The sequence below is a fragment of the Rhinolophus sinicus genome, linkage group LG01, assembly GCF_036562045.2.
Source record: "Rhinolophus sinicus isolate RSC01 linkage group LG01, ASM3656204v1, whole genome shotgun sequence".
Classification (NCBI taxonomy): Eukaryota; Metazoa; Chordata; class Mammalia; order Chiroptera; family Rhinolophidae; genus Rhinolophus; species Rhinolophus sinicus.
Window position 1 is genome coordinate 143200280 of NC_133751.1, and position 15778 is coordinate 143216057.

Genomic DNA, 15778 nt, shown 5'->3' on the forward strand with positions numbered 1-15778 from the left:
AGGAGAGAAGGGGTATGGTTTGGATTAGAACTGCATTCGATACAAGGGCATTCTAAATGTGCATTGGAAAGCTGAAAAAACCCAGACCTTTTATACAAAGAGAACCTGTGTACAAGACAATTTACATTTATTATCTTAGTTTGCTTTCCAAGAACCATACCCGGTAGATACAATGCTCAACCAGGGGTCTTCTCACACTTAACTAAACATTCAGTCTCCCAAGTCTCCTTACAGAATTCTAGGCTAGAAACCACAACTTGTTTCTCTGAGCAGAATTTACATTACTCCCCATAGCACTTCAGGCAGCCTTATGGGAGCCAGCTTCTCCACAGGTGACAGTCCTGTGCAAGGGGATGAGAGCCACATCAGACAGGCATGGGAAACAATCTGGCTTAAACAGATTTATGCCTCACAGGAGACAGTACCTCTGTAACAATTCCATAGGCAGAGCTTCAAGTAAACCAGTGGAACAAGTCTTGCAAGTGAGAAAAGCCCACAGTTTTGCTCCTATCAGGTATTTATAATGCAGTTCATTAGATCCAGTTACAGTTTATCAATTAGACGTCTTTTTTTTTTTCTTTACCATAAGTAATGGTAAGAAACATATTTAACATTTTTACGTTTAGCAGGTTGCCAAGAGATTACAGTTAGTTGACTGAAGGTCAAGTTTTTTTTTTTTTTAAGCAGTAAAGGTAAGAGCATTTTTATGTATTTGTAAGTGTAACTAAGCGTTTTTCTGACAAAGAATCTGATTCCTCAGAATGATTTTGTAATTTTCCCAAGTTTTTACAGCCAGTAAGTGGGAGGTCAGGAATTCATACTTACAAATGTCTGATCCTAAAATGTCTGCTCTTTCTATTGTACAACATTAAAATGAGAGGGCTTTGGTTTGTTGTTATCTTTAGAGCTGTAGCTTTTGACTATTAATGAACTTCTTTAAAGAAAATATTCATGTTTTTTAGAGAAAACAATACTTACTAATATTTTTAAAGTATCCTTATTTATGTAATTAACAACAAATATTCAATTTATTCCTTAAAGTCATATAACATTTTTTTTAAAGAATCAAATAGAAGCAAGCAAGGATAAGTAACTTTTTTGAGAAAGGGCATATATACACAAAGGATGTCAGGTATATAACAAAAACGAAGAATATTTTGTTGATTTTAACAAGGGCTTTCCAGAAGAAAAAAAAAATTGTTTTTGTTTTGTTTTGAATGTGCTCTTTTCAAGTTGGCTGTTGGTTCATAAGCCAACAACATAATTTCTGGCATCATAAGCATAAATCAACTGCGTTCTTGCCTATCTTTGGCCATTTCTTTTCTCCATTTTATAGTATAAACAGCTTGATTCCATCTATTGAAAGAGCAACAACAGAGGCCTCAATTTTGAAATCTCCTTCACATCTAACAGCCTTGCTCTTTTAATTTCCTGCTTGTTGTCTATTAAACGTCTTCACCATAAGCCTATTTTCCATTCCATCATTTCTCAGTACAGGGTAGCCCAAGGTGTTTGCAGTCCTAATCCAAACATATTACAATTGTCTAGACAGTGTTTCTCCACCACTTTTATTATATTCCCTCTGCATTTTTTTCATCCAACTTTCAATTGTAATATCAAGAGCCAAAAAAATTGTCTACCTTTAATTTTGGTAAATTGTCTACCTTTAGTTTTGCAACAAAACTATGTGGTATGCCTTCTTCAAGGTACACCTGCATATCACCTCCCAAATACTAAAATACTTCTCTTCTGATGACCAAGGTGGGGGATGTTTTAGATAGTATGGTTCTAGACATTGCTCATGAAACTGAGCAAAAATGTATCGTACTATGACGAAATTAGTATAAAGCATGGAGATTTACAATGTCTATCTGAAAGTCCAAAAAAAAAAAAATATTTTCAAAATGTAAATATAAACTTGAAAGAAAAGACGTTGAATGACCAGTTAACATAATGCAATTTTGGGAACTGCATTTCAGCATTTGGGTGCTAAGAAGATGCCTATTAATGGATATTGTTATTACGAAGAAAATAAAATATAGATATAATATTTAAAAATATGACCATCACATCCCTGTTTTTATTTGATATTGACTTTTTTTAAGATTCTCAAAAATGCAAACCAAAATAAGGTGAGCATAGCATACTATCAAGTGAGATAGATCTTTGCTATAATTGTTCTTCTACAATGAAATTCTCAGCCACAGATACTATGGCTTGTTTAGTGTTTTGAAATGGGAACATCTCTAACAGTTTTGCTCATTTGGGTCACAGCTGTGACATTTCTTTGCACGTTTACTAAATGGTTACTGAATAACACATGCCTAAGAAAGCTAAGCTTTTGTGAAAGCTTGTTACTATTTACAACCCTCAACTGAACTCAGAGATCACAAATGGGCTTTTTGCAAAGGAGCCCAAATTCCTGGCAGTGCATCATAAATGCTGGCCAACTTGTTTAACTGTCTGCAAATAAAGGTGTATTAGACAATGATGAAACTATAACAGTAGAAGTTGTATAATAATTAATTCAGAGCCACTTGTGCACATTTCCTTTTACAAACATATCACAATATTTATACTTAAAAAAAATCAAAGGTTTTTTCTTAAAATAATAGATTTAATCTGATGTGGTAGTGAAGTTAAAGGTACATTATGTTACACTGATTATTGGTTATCTTTTACAGAGACTCACCTTGAGACATGTTAACAGTAACCAATGTCTTGATGAACCTTCTGAAGAAGACAAAATGGTGCCTACCATGCAGGACTGTAGTGGAAGCAGATCCCAACAGTGGTTGCTAAGAAACATGACTTTGGGGGCATGAAGACTGTTTTCCCCAAGCCATGAATGTGTCTACACTTTTGTTTTTCCATTATTTCAATTAAGGAAAAATATTAACTTTACTGAATTGAAAGTTTTAAAATCCTTTTAGTATTCTAAAACACCGTTGTTTATAATTCATTTTTAGGAATGTTTGCTTATTTCCCTACTAAAATTTGTATTTGATCAAAAGCACATAAAAATATAAATAATAGCAAACTGTTATTAAACATCAGGAAAACTTAAAAAAAAAAATTGTTTGCTTTAAAAAAAATCTGTATTACCCTCATGTCATAGGATTACTTGGGGGGTTATTTTTATTTTTTATTGTCATGGTGATTGAGAGGCAATGTAAATGCCTTATAAAGTATCTTCATTATGAAATAGTAACAATTATTTTATAAACTCACTCTGTTTCTACTGGACCTTCATGGAAGCATATTGAATTTCTATGTCAACAGCAAAGCCACACATTGAATTATTTCCAAGCAACGAAGTCATCGCACAATATAAGTTCTGAGTTTTGTACCAGAAAAAAATGTAAATTGGATATTGACTTCTCATAGAGTTGTTATAAAAGCATCATATTTACACAAAAATGAGGAGGAGAATTTGAAAATTCAATTAAAATACATTAAATCAGAAGACACAAGCTAGGCCTTGAGGGTAGTAACATGAAGCTAAATTGCAACAATTAAATTATTTTAAAAGATAATGTGTTTAGGTTGCATCACTCCTAACATGGACTGAATTTTTAACAATCATTGGTCCCAGAGTTGATGTCAGAAACTCAATCTTTAAACACTGTCTCTGTCTCACATAAACTATACAGTCCCTTTTCACTGTAGAGAGTTTGACTTGTTATTTATGCTGTACAGAATTATAGTTAAAGGGTAGAGTATTAGCCCTAATTTTTAATTATTTCACATTTAAAGATTTTAGGTCACTATTACCATTTTATAATTCAAAAAAAAAATGCACTACTATCAGAATTTCATTGCTATGCTAGAATATCTAAAATTTTCAACATCAGGGAATGAATTCAATATACATCCATTAAATTTTTATGTTAATTAAACTGCTAGATGTCATTTGCCATAAATTATGGATCAAAGAACACAATCGTAATTAGGCTAACTTCCCATATTCTTTTTCTATCTTAAAACATTTTGTGTTCAAAATACATGACCAGAAGACATGAAAAGTCAGAAAAATCTATCAGTGAGATTTGTGCTGATAAAATTTAATATTTAACAGTGAGATTTGTGCTAATAATTAAGCACATTTAAAATGTGCTTAAAGTTGCTCTACATATATATGTATTCATTATAAGTACATTCAGCAGCTAAGAAAAATTTGGAGGGGGAAATGAAAGATGCATTCTTTAGAGTAGAAGATGTCATGTCTTTGGCTCTCATCTTGTCTTAAAAAGCTTTGAGACAAAATATTAATCAGTTTTGCTATAGCAATCTCTCTCTCTCTCTCTCTCTCTCTCTCACACACACACACACACACACACACACACACACACACACACACACACACTGCTTTATAATGAAAAGGAGGAAACTTTCTGAAGACCTGTAAAATGTTGTATGGTTTTCCCAGCTAGCATTCCTTCCTTTTAGGCTTTATGTTGGTACAACTCTAGGGAAAGAATCTACAACCTGGAACATTGAGATTTGCTCCTTAAAGTGTAGGCATCCCTCAACTCGAGATCTCTGGGAATCCCTGAATATCTTACAATTGTAAGTAAAAGTTTTACTGTTGGGCACTTTTTTTTTTTTTTTTTTTTTTTTTCTGAATAGAGAATCCATTGCTTACAGCAAACTTACAAGGAAGCTGTGACTCCCAACAGCTAGTGAGCCACTGCTTTAAATTGGTAATGGCCCCACAAGTCAACTGAGGACTGACTTTAATAATCATATTTTCCATTTTCAGTCTTTTTTTCCACCCCTTTTCCTCTTGTCATGATTAAATTATGGTGAAATGTCTGCACAATTTGCCCTTAAACTTAAAATGTATAAATACTCTAGGACTCTTATACAGTCTGTCCTACTTACGAATGTGTCAATCAAAATGCATATGTTATCTACATAATGGTCAATGACAAATTTTTATAAAAACTCCACTCCATCAACACTGAATTTGACACATTTACTAGCATTTTAAATATTTGAAAGTGCATTTTGGTCTCAGCAAAAATACAGGAGAAATGAAAACTGCATTAGTTTCATGTCAGAGAAGAATTTTCAAAGTCTGCTCAGATGGTGTTAGCATAGGCTATTAGAGTATTTAACAGACAAAGAATGACATAAAATATTATGAAACACCAAAAGTATAGAAAGCAATGACTAATTCAGTTTTCTTTTCCAAAACATTTATTTTGTATTCAGGACAGAAAGTTAAAATCATGACTGAGTTCACAATGCATTCATCTTATACTTTCCTTGTCTATGGAGCTAGACTAAGATATTTCAAATGACTTTAAACTTCTTCTTCTGAAGTCGCCCCCAGTACAGTTAATGCCAACTCCAGCCTTCCAAATGCTCAACTCAAAATCCTAAAGTCACTTTTGACTGCTCTCTTTCTGTTTCATCTTTCATCTAATCTGTCAGAAATTCCCTTGATTCTATACTTGAAATACAACCAGAAAGCAATGACTTACCATTACATCTACTATGTGTCACTACTTCTAACCTTTTTAACTGCAGTATACTTATAATTGTGTTCCCTAATTTCCCAGCCCTTGCTCCTAAATAGCCTTTTTTCCCCCCAATACAACAGCCATAGTGATTCTCTTAAGCATGTATTTGATTGTGTCACTTCTGCTCACAGCCCTCCAATGACTTCTCATGTCTATACAAACTTCTTAGAGTGGTCTTCAAGGTCCTTCATGAATGACACCCCTCTCTTTGTGTGTGCATTCGTGCATGTATACACACACACACACACACACACACACGTTTCTTAGTACATTTCATACTGTTCTGCCCCTTACTTCACTGCCAAGCAAGTTTCTGTCTTTGTGCTTTATTCCTTCTGCACCACAGAACTCTGACTCACTTTCTTAAGGTCTTTGTTCAAATATTATCTCATCAGTAAAGCAAACCCTTCTCTCCCCCACCTTCCGATAGCCCAGTTCATTCTCTGACAAACTACAAATTTGCTTCTTTACTTTCTGTCTACCCTAACATCACCATCACACAGCCTAGGATGGAAGCCCAATAAAGGCTAATACTTTGTCAGTTTTTTTTCCACTGTGGTATCCCCAGTATCTAGTAGAGTTCTTGGCACATAGTAAGTATTCTTCAAATATTTCTTGAATGAATGAACTGAAAAAAGTGTGTGTTAAAGTTATTAAGTGCTTCTGTACATATCTCTTTTTTTTTTTTTTGCACAGTATTTTAAAATTTAAAATAAAGTCTAGTAATATATTTAGATAGAATTTGCATTCCAAATGATAATTTTCTTCCTAATATTCTTCAAATTAAAGTATGGGCTATATTTGTTCTTAATGATAGAATATCCTGCCTTATGGAAATGAAATATACACCATTTTATAGATTTGCTGTTGTATTATATAAGTTGCTTCATTAAGAGAAAAATGTTTTTCTTATTTTTTGCTGTGTTTAACGGCCACCTGAAGGCACAAATAAGATTTTTATTTTTAGAAGGGAGACATATATCCTTTTCTGTAAAAGATATGTATTTTCATGGTTTCACAGGAGCTACTATTAGATTTCTAAGTGTAAGTCTATGAACAAAATGCAATTGTAGAAACGTAAAACTTAACAGATGATCTGTTCTTAGTTTCTCTGTTTATAGATAATAAAACTGAGACCCAGATATATAAAGTGGCTTGCCCAAAGATCATATAGCGATTAGCAGTGTTGCCAGGACTCGTCTTCGTTAATATTACCTAATTCTGTATGCAATTGAAAAGCACTCACAAATATAATAGAAAGGGCACACTCATGAGAAAAATGTCTTCATTAAACATTTGGTGGTAAGTACATTGATTCTTCAAAAATATTAACTTGTCTTCTTTAGAGATATTTTTCTTTAGAGCTACTAACTTTAGAAATTTAACTTCTCACTGCCTTTCATACTTAAATAACATTAGTTCTATAAAATTCTACCATAGGCAATAAATAAAGACCTGCAGCAAAAATCAAGGAAACGGCCTAATTATAGAACATCCTAGCGTTATTAGGCAGTCTGGGTTTCAGGGAAGCAAAGTCTCTTCAGCAGTAACTAACTGAGCATACTCTACCCTCACTTCCATTTTCCTTATGATTATATTCAAGTTCAACATAATATTGGCCTACAGCTTGTACAGATAATTAAACTATGTATTCCTGTGAACATTGGGTAGGTTCTAGGTTATTCAGTTTCAAGGACTGCAGGGTAATCAGGAGAGATGCCCAGGCTTCCAAGTGGAGCTGTGTGCACTCTAGTAAACAGAACCCGTAGATTTGATTTTGCCATGGTGCTTAGAAATAGCCTAATAAATCATAAGGAAAAAAGTGAAAAGAGAGAGAAGAATAACTGTATCGATAAAACAGGAACAACGGGAATGATTTTATTTATTTTTGGTGGGAAGTTAAGAGTGTAGTACAAATTGGTTCAATAAACCTCAAAATACTAGCTACCCCCTACATTGTTTTCACCACTTGAGAAATGATGATTTTATCTGATCACAACCATTTTACTCATACCTCATTTATAGATGTAAAATCTGGTCTCAGAGGAGGCAAAACATGTATGCATTCTTAGGTTATGAAGTTGCTAACTTAACAAATATGAAGAATTTAAGAAATTCAAGACCTTCAAGGATGTATTACCATCCACAAACTGTTTTTCTGCATAGCTGATATCTGCAAATCTTTAATAAATTTTCAATTCAGTTAGACAGCAAAAATTCTACTAAATCTTAATGCAGCTTGTGTTTCAGGATTGAGTCACTACCTGTGGGGGCAGAGTCCCAAAGAGCAGTTTCCAGGCTGTCAGCCTCACGTGGAAATGACCATCATTTGTGATTGGTTGGCCATCAGCTGTCTGATTAGCCAATTGGCTACTGATGTAACTGTGGGGCTGCACTGATTGGTTGGTTGGTTGGTTGGCAGGCAGAGAAGTGAATGGTGGACTGCGGATCATGTGGCTACTACTACGTTTGTCTCGCCAGGCCACCAGAGAGAATATAGTGATATAACTCCCCTATTTATGGCTTCGTGGGTGTTCTTTTTTGGCCTAGCCATATCCTGCATTTTTATGTGGGGAGTGGGACCCGCAAGCCGCCCCGCAAGACAAATGGCACAGCGAGCAGGGTCCCCCGCACAACACTACTTGCCATTTTCTTTTCCATTTTTCCCCAATATGTCAAAATATGGAATAGATAAAATCAGTCACTTTTCTGTACAACACATGAACACATCTGGTGTGACTACACCATGTTGAAACTGCTATTAATTATAAGCTATTGTATAAATTTAAGGTGTTGAATGAACACTAGCAATGTGTTTTAAATAGTTTGTGTAAATTTGTGTCCAACTTTTGCTTTATATTGTTCAATAAATTCTAAAGGCAATTTTCCATTGTATTTGTTTTAAAACCCTCTGAAATACTAGTGATGTAGAACAGTTTTTTTGTTGTTGTTGTTAACTATCTTTTAAGATAAAGACTACTTCTATGACACTTATGTCATCATCATATGAAGTTATCCTTTTATTTTTGTTTTTAGCTGGGGAGGACAAATCACCTAATATTCTTTTTGTAATGAGATACAATGAGGACAGGAAATTAGATGATGAAGGCTTTATCTATAATGGTTAAAAAATGAGATTTTCATCATGCATTTAATTTGGTGTAAAAAATGAACATAAGCTGCTGCTTGGTTTCAGTTGTACTTTCAGCTAAAAAAAGCACAAACAGAAAAAAATAGGACTTGATGATTATATGATTTTTCTTTTCCTTTCTTTTTTTCTATTTTTTATTTTTTGGAGCTTTTGTTTTTTTTCTGGTCAGTGTAGTCAAGGCTAAAGGGAAATCATTTCAAAAATGTTTTAGATATATGCTTGGCACACAGTTATCTAACATTTATAAAACTAGACTGTGCATAAAGATTTACATATTTTAAGTATTGTAAGCATTACTAAATGGTATAATTATTCTTTTGCTACAGATTTAAATATTTATACATTTTTGTAGAATTAAAATATATCAATTTAGTTTTCCTTTGCTATATACTGTCTTTTTAAAAATTGTTAGCACTTCAAATAGATAAACAATTTCAATATTTTATGCTTATGTTCCATTTTGTAGATTATTTAAATAAATGATTAAGTGCCTATGGTTATCTCTTAGCAGTAAGAAAATATTGTGATCCTAGTGCAATTTTGATACCCAAAATACATAAAATAGAAACATTAAAGTATGCATGATTTTAAAGAATGTATCATTTATTTTTATTCTAAAATTATTTTATTTTTTCTCTCACTGTGTTATAAAAATGACAACATACAAAAGTTAAGTGTTTCATATTATATGATGATAATTATTTTTCAGAATACTATGAACCATACCCAGTTCCTGGATGCTGGTGCTGGAGTCTCGGAAGACAGTCTGTCAGATTAGCGGAGGAGGGTTGGGGCAGCTGCCCATTCCTGTAGAGCAGTGATTCCTGCATTCCTATCCATATGCAGAATCAAAGGAGAAAATAAAAGGTCATGTTGCTTGCTAGGTTAAAAGAAAGGAAAAAAAGAAGAAGGAAAGACAAGAGAGACAGAGGGAGAATTCTAATATTATCTATGTTCATAATTTTGTTCTGAAGAAAACTCACCTAAAATATTCTATTCTGCTTGCATGATTCAAGAGACGGTTGATTTGCAAATGTCATGAATACCTCATTGGTTTTCACAAACTTTTTCTATAACGGTCAATAAGAGTAAATAAAGGACATGGTCTGGATTTTGTGTTTTACACCCAAAAGTCCTTTCTTGGCTTTCTGTAACCAAGTGGGACTCATTGTATGTTGCACCGACTTTCTTTCTATTTCCTTTCCTGTTACTCCTTCCTGTCCTGGCGCACAGCCTCGCATTTTAAGTGAGAACCCAATTAACCTAATAAACCAGTCCACTTACCTCAGGTCTTGGTAGACCTGTAACTTACCTTGTTTTGCTTTTATTCAGCACCTGAAAGACGCAAAATGTGAACTCTTCTGCTGAGCAACTGCACTCTTCTGCCTCCTCCTCAGCTGTGCAGGCATTTGGTGGCCTCTCTGCTAACTTACTCTTCTCAGACATAATGTGTTTTTCCCACATGACAGAGAATATGAATTACCAATCTCAGCTTCTACTCTCAGAAAGAGTTGGCAGATAGAGTTGACTGAATCTCTTCTGACGAATCTCTTCACCAATTCTGAGCAGTGAAATCCTAGATAAATATGCAAACATCTATTTCGCCGTTTATTAATGAGACACCTGAACTTAGTGAAGCAAGCACCTTTCATCTACTGCATGATAGCTTATATAAGGCAGAGCCTATGAATCAACAGTGTCTAAACAACTGAGGTCAGCATTTAAAATACCCTTCAAGAAGATTAAGGGCACCTATGCTTCTTGCCCCATGCTTGCTGCTTGATTTCTCTGTGTGCATTTGCAACTTCGGGGCGTTTAAAGGATGACAGGGAGTTAAATTGCATATATAAAGGCATTTCCAAGTCCTTCCTGTAACTATATGGACCAATGTGAGTGGTGAATCCATTTTTCTCACATACTCTGGTTTCCCTTGTCAGAGTTAGAAACATTTGACTCAGCAGACCACTGTGTCCTCCTTTGGATAGGCTTTCTTAATTTCTAAGAGTTTTCCTCCTACCTCATTGGTCAAATGAGTTCACTTTTCTTTCTATATTTTTCTCCCATCTCTCAATATTGACGTGTTCTAGGGTGTGATCATCAGTCATTTTCTCTATTTACAATCATTCCTTTGCTGGTCTCATCCAGAACCATTCCTTTGCTGGTCTCATCCTAAACCATAGAGAACCATATGGTCTCATCCAGAACCATAGACTTCTATGCATCTTGCATGCTGCTCACTACCAAATGTCTCTCCCCAGGTCAGAACTCTTTTGAAGTGCACCTGCCTACTTGACATCTCTATGTGGATGACTAACAGACATCTCAAACTTAGTATGTCCAAGACTGAACTCCTTACCTTACTCTACAAATCTGTTCTATCCAAAAAAATTTTCCATCTCCACTGAGGGTAACTCCATTCTGCCAGTTGCTCAGTCCAAAAATCTTTGTGTGCTTGACATCTTTTTCTCTATTAGGAAATCATATTGATTCCAGTTTCACAATATTTCCTGAATTCGACCACTTCTTAACACCTCCACCGCTACCATTTTGGTTTAAGTCACCATCTGAATTACTGATGTAATCTTCTAATTGGTTGCCTCCTTGCTCCCTCCACAGTCTATTCTCAACAGAGAACCAGAATGATGCTATAAAATGTAGGCCAGATATACCTCTGGCCTCTTCTGCTCAAAAGCCTCCAATGGCTTTCTGTTTTTTATAGAGTAAAAGGCTAGTTCCTTACAAGAGCCTTGCATGATCTGATCCCTGTTAACCATCTGACCTCCTTCCCTACACTGTTTCCCCTTATTCATTTCATTTCAATCACTCTCCTTGCTATTTGTTTGAACAAGCCAGGCATGCTGTTGTTTTAGGGTATCTGCCTGGAATACTTGTTTTGTGATATCCACGGGCTAACTCCTTCACTTTGATCACAATTTACATTCTCAATGGGGGTCCCCAACCCTCCCCCATTTTAATACTGGAGCCTAACTTCCATATTTCCTTGAGCTATACCAATCCACAGTCCTGTTCCACTTGTTTGTTCCATAGGACTTATCACCTGCTAATGTATTATCAAACCTACTTATTTATTGTTTTCAATGCTTGCTTATACTTACTTGTTAACCACTCTGCCGCTTTTTAACCATTCTCCACTCCTACCAAGCACCCACCACTTGAATGTAAAATTCTAAAAAAGCAGGGATCACGATTTCATTGTGATAATGCATGTATCTAGAACAATGCTTGGCACATACTAGGCACTCAATAAATTTTTGGGTGTGTAAAATGAATTTCCATCGTTTCTCCTGTCTACTGGTATACTATGTTTCATGTCTGGGGTGAGAGGGAAGCAGAGAGAAAAGGACTTTAAGATTTTTCTTGTTTTTTTTTTTTCTTTTTTCACGTTGGTACATTTTAACCTCCTTTTTACTTTTTAAATGTCCTCCTACTACAAGGATCGCACTGTCTTTTTTCATTGCAAAAGTATTAATTTTTATGGAAATGTATGTACTTGGAACTGAAGACAACTCCATAATTATATAAGTATTACAGTAATTAAGTTTGATATGACCCAGATGGGCATTTTTTTCTCTAATAGAAGCATGCTATTTCATGATAAGATAATGGAACGTTAGTATGACAAGGCACTGGAAATGTGACCAACACCTGAATCATAAAATAACATTTGCTATCACAGACTAACTTTATTTGTGCAATATTTTTGTAATTTTGCTCTAAGGTTTATATCTAAAAACTACATAGATGTTCCTTGCACATTCCTAAGGATGTATACACTTAAGAAAATACTTACTATACATTTATAAATTCCAAATTTTAAAAATACTCAAAATCAAATTCTCCCTGCTGTGTCCTTTATTAGGGTCACCATTTATGTGTACAAGTCTCTGGAGCTGAGTAGGTGGATGGGCTTCTCTCTCTGTGTTTCTCAAATCTGTAGTAGTATCAGCTCTACACTTTGATAGTCTCTCCTCTTCCATCTGCCATGCACAGACACAGGAGAGTCTAAGCACTATATCTCTTTTGGCAAGAGGTGGAAGTATAGATTTTGATTAGCTGCAGTGTAGGGAGCAGACGCTGAAAACCTACTGAAAGTTGCTGGCACCTGACAGAAATCTCGTTGGATACCAGTCAAGCAGCAGAAGAGCTGCTCTTGCTTAGATAACTACCCAGGTCAGTTTTATTTATCTTGAAACGATCCTGACCTTTTAATTCTATAATTACAGTGTAGTGGGAAGAGTATAGATTTTGAAGCTGGATGGCTTATGTTGCCATCTCATGTGGGTGACATATCAGGTGAGTTGGCAAGCCTCCTGTTCCTTATCAGACAAGGTGCTCACTACAGCATAACTGGAAGGGCACTTTGGAGGGTTGGCTATGATTTAGTTAAAGTGCCTCTTGAAGGAAATACAAGACATGTAAAGGCAGGTTATGTTGTCTGGCATGTTCACTGTTGATTCCTCCATCTAGAAGAATAGCTGGCACAAAGGATGCTTTCAATGGGTAAGAAGTGTCCAGGCATTTTGTGTTTATCTTTCCCTCCTTTCCCCCCATGTATGGAAATTGGTTTCTGTTTTGTATCATAAGGAGACTGAAAGCCCTGTGTTTATCTCAGTGGGCCCACAGTCAGTGCAGTAGGATTTAAACTAGAGCACCCTGAGGCAGATACATTCTGAAAGTTAGGAACTTTATGTAAGAAGCTCTTCAGATCAGCTTCTCTGAAAAGTAGTACCATAGATTTGCAAAAGTAGCCCAGAATGCAAGTATCTTTGGCCGTCCCTCAGTAGCTACCGTACTGAGGGTAAAACTTAGTCTATGATGAGCTCTACTGATCCTAAATTCTTTCCAATGCTTTTAAAGTTATTTCTGCTCTATTTTTCAAAAGATACAATTGGCATCAAAGTTCAAATTAATGTACATGTGCCTATACATGAGAATTATGTAAATTATTTCTGACTTTGATAATTGAAGTTATCTATGGCATTTATCATACAAATATTATTATTAAGGATTGAATATTAAACCATTTATTTTTCCCACAATGACTTAGAATGTTTTCTAATTATCTCTCAATTTTTAACCTATTTACAGAAAAATCACTGTCAGAAACATTTTCCAACAGATGAATAGTACATCATAAGTAGTTTTTGTGCTTCTGAAACTCCTGTTGGGTTTTGGTCAAATGTTGGATTCTCTTATAAGGATACCAATTATTGATTTGCAATACTCTGAAGTTTGCTAGGAGGCTCAGTGTAAAACACTTTATGTGCAAATAAGTGATGGAAATGCAATGTGTGAAGATTTGCTTAGATATGTTGTGACTACATATCACACATGATATTACATGACTAAATATCTAATGTCACCTAATAATTAAAGGAAGGGGGAGGCAACCATTTATTTGCATTTTAATAGTGAAATTGACTAATAAAGTCGTAAACATCACAGAGGGTAAGGTATCAGTAAAACAGAAGCACTATCTTCATTCTTTATTCCCCACTCAGAGTTTCAATCTCATTTTCCATCTTCATTCTTTATTCCCCACTCAGAGTTTCAATCTCATTTTCCCTCTGCTATACCAACCTGCTCCCTTAACTCACATGCCAACCAAATACATAATCAGGAAGATGATGTCCTTTTGATTCTCTAGAAATTTATTAAGATCTGAGGTCACGGAAAGTAGGGTTAAAGGGAAAGAAGTTGAAGAGAAAAGTGAGTTTTTCTTCAATTAAAAGTCTTATAAACTTTTCTTACGAAATATTGCTCTGATTAAAATAACAGGCATAACTTAAGACTGTCGTCACCTAACCTCAGTGTATTGAAAACAAGTAGGATATATTAACATAAACCCTTATGCTTATATGCTAATATATCATGGTTAGAGAATATAGTTAAAAATGATTTTCAAATTAAAGCTCTTCAGCCAACATGCAATTAAACCTAGTTTCTGACTAATGCTCTGTGACAAAATTGCTGCTTATAATATTATAATGGATAGACAGCTAGAAAGACCTACACATTTACTATGGCATTGACTTATGTATGACTTCCTGCCTATTGTAGCTACATTTTTTAAATTACTCAAAAATAAGAAGTCTCTCTTTCTAGGTCAAAGCTGTATAGTGAAAAAATGATACAGTTGACCCTTGAACAACATGGGTTTGAGCTGTATATATATATGTATATATATATATATATATATATATATATGTAGCTTTTTTTTTTCACTAAATATCTACAGTGCTGTAAATGTATTTTCTCTTCCTTATGATTTTCTTAATAACATTTTCTTTTCTCTAGCTTATATTATAGTAAAAATACAGTATATAATACCTATAACGTATAAAATATGTGTTAATTGACTGTTTATGTTACCAGTGAGACTTCCACTCAACAATAAGTTAATAGTAGTTAAGTTTTGGGTAGCAAAAGTTATATGTGGGTTTTAAACAGCATGGGAAAATTAGGTCAGCACCCATAACTAGTACATTTTTCAAGGATCAGCTGTATTTCTGATGTTCCTTCAACATATAGTTTGATTCCATTTTAACCCAAAACTTCCATAATTATAGCAAATAGGTTTTAGAATACATGGTGTATTTAAAAGAACATCATTGTAGTTGATAGATCATGAGGCAATGGACAATTCCAGCATTGGAAAAATACCTTGAAGCTATTGCTTACATTAGGACAACCCATTCCCACATCCTTTTGATAAGAGGTCACAAATCCGGACCACAGGAATACACACATGATCCAGGATGAGCTAATGATGGAAAATTTTGCCCCTGACCGTAGTGATCATTCCAGAGATGGACCTGTAATAAAAACTAGGCCAATTAGATTTCTTTTTTGTACAAGTCTTCTGTTTGGAACTGGTGGGAAATATTCTCATTTCATCTCAAGATCAAATAAAGTAAAGAGACTGTGTTTTAGCCTCATGCAGAAATGATTTGAAAGAAGTCACAAATTATATTATAAAAAGACATCAACATTATTGCCACCTATGCCTATATTTATGTGCCATCTAAAAATATTAACTTTGTAATTTTATTAAGTGTGGCATATAAACAATATTATG

At 34.6% G+C, this 15778-nt stretch overlaps 1 protein-coding gene across 6 annotated transcripts in view; it reads left to right on the forward strand.

Annotated features, from left to right (window-relative positions):
* GALNT13 (polypeptide N-acetylgalactosaminyltransferase 13) overlaps positions 1-8411 on the forward strand; it is a 459656-nt gene extending 451245 nt beyond the window's left edge. For 3 of the 6 annotated variants that reach the window (XM_074336508.1, XM_074336503.1, XM_074336507.1), the window contains one exon: positions 2685-8411. In XM_074336508.1, coding sequence (XP_074192609.1) covers positions 2685-2825 — 141 coding nt within the window. In that variant the 3' untranslated portion in view covers positions 2826-8411. The remainder of the gene's footprint in view (positions 1-2684) is intronic. The other 3 variants (XM_074336499.1, XM_074336497.1, XM_074336501.1) reach the window with 1 other exon arrangement.
* Positions 8412-15778: the final 7367 nt, after the last annotated feature.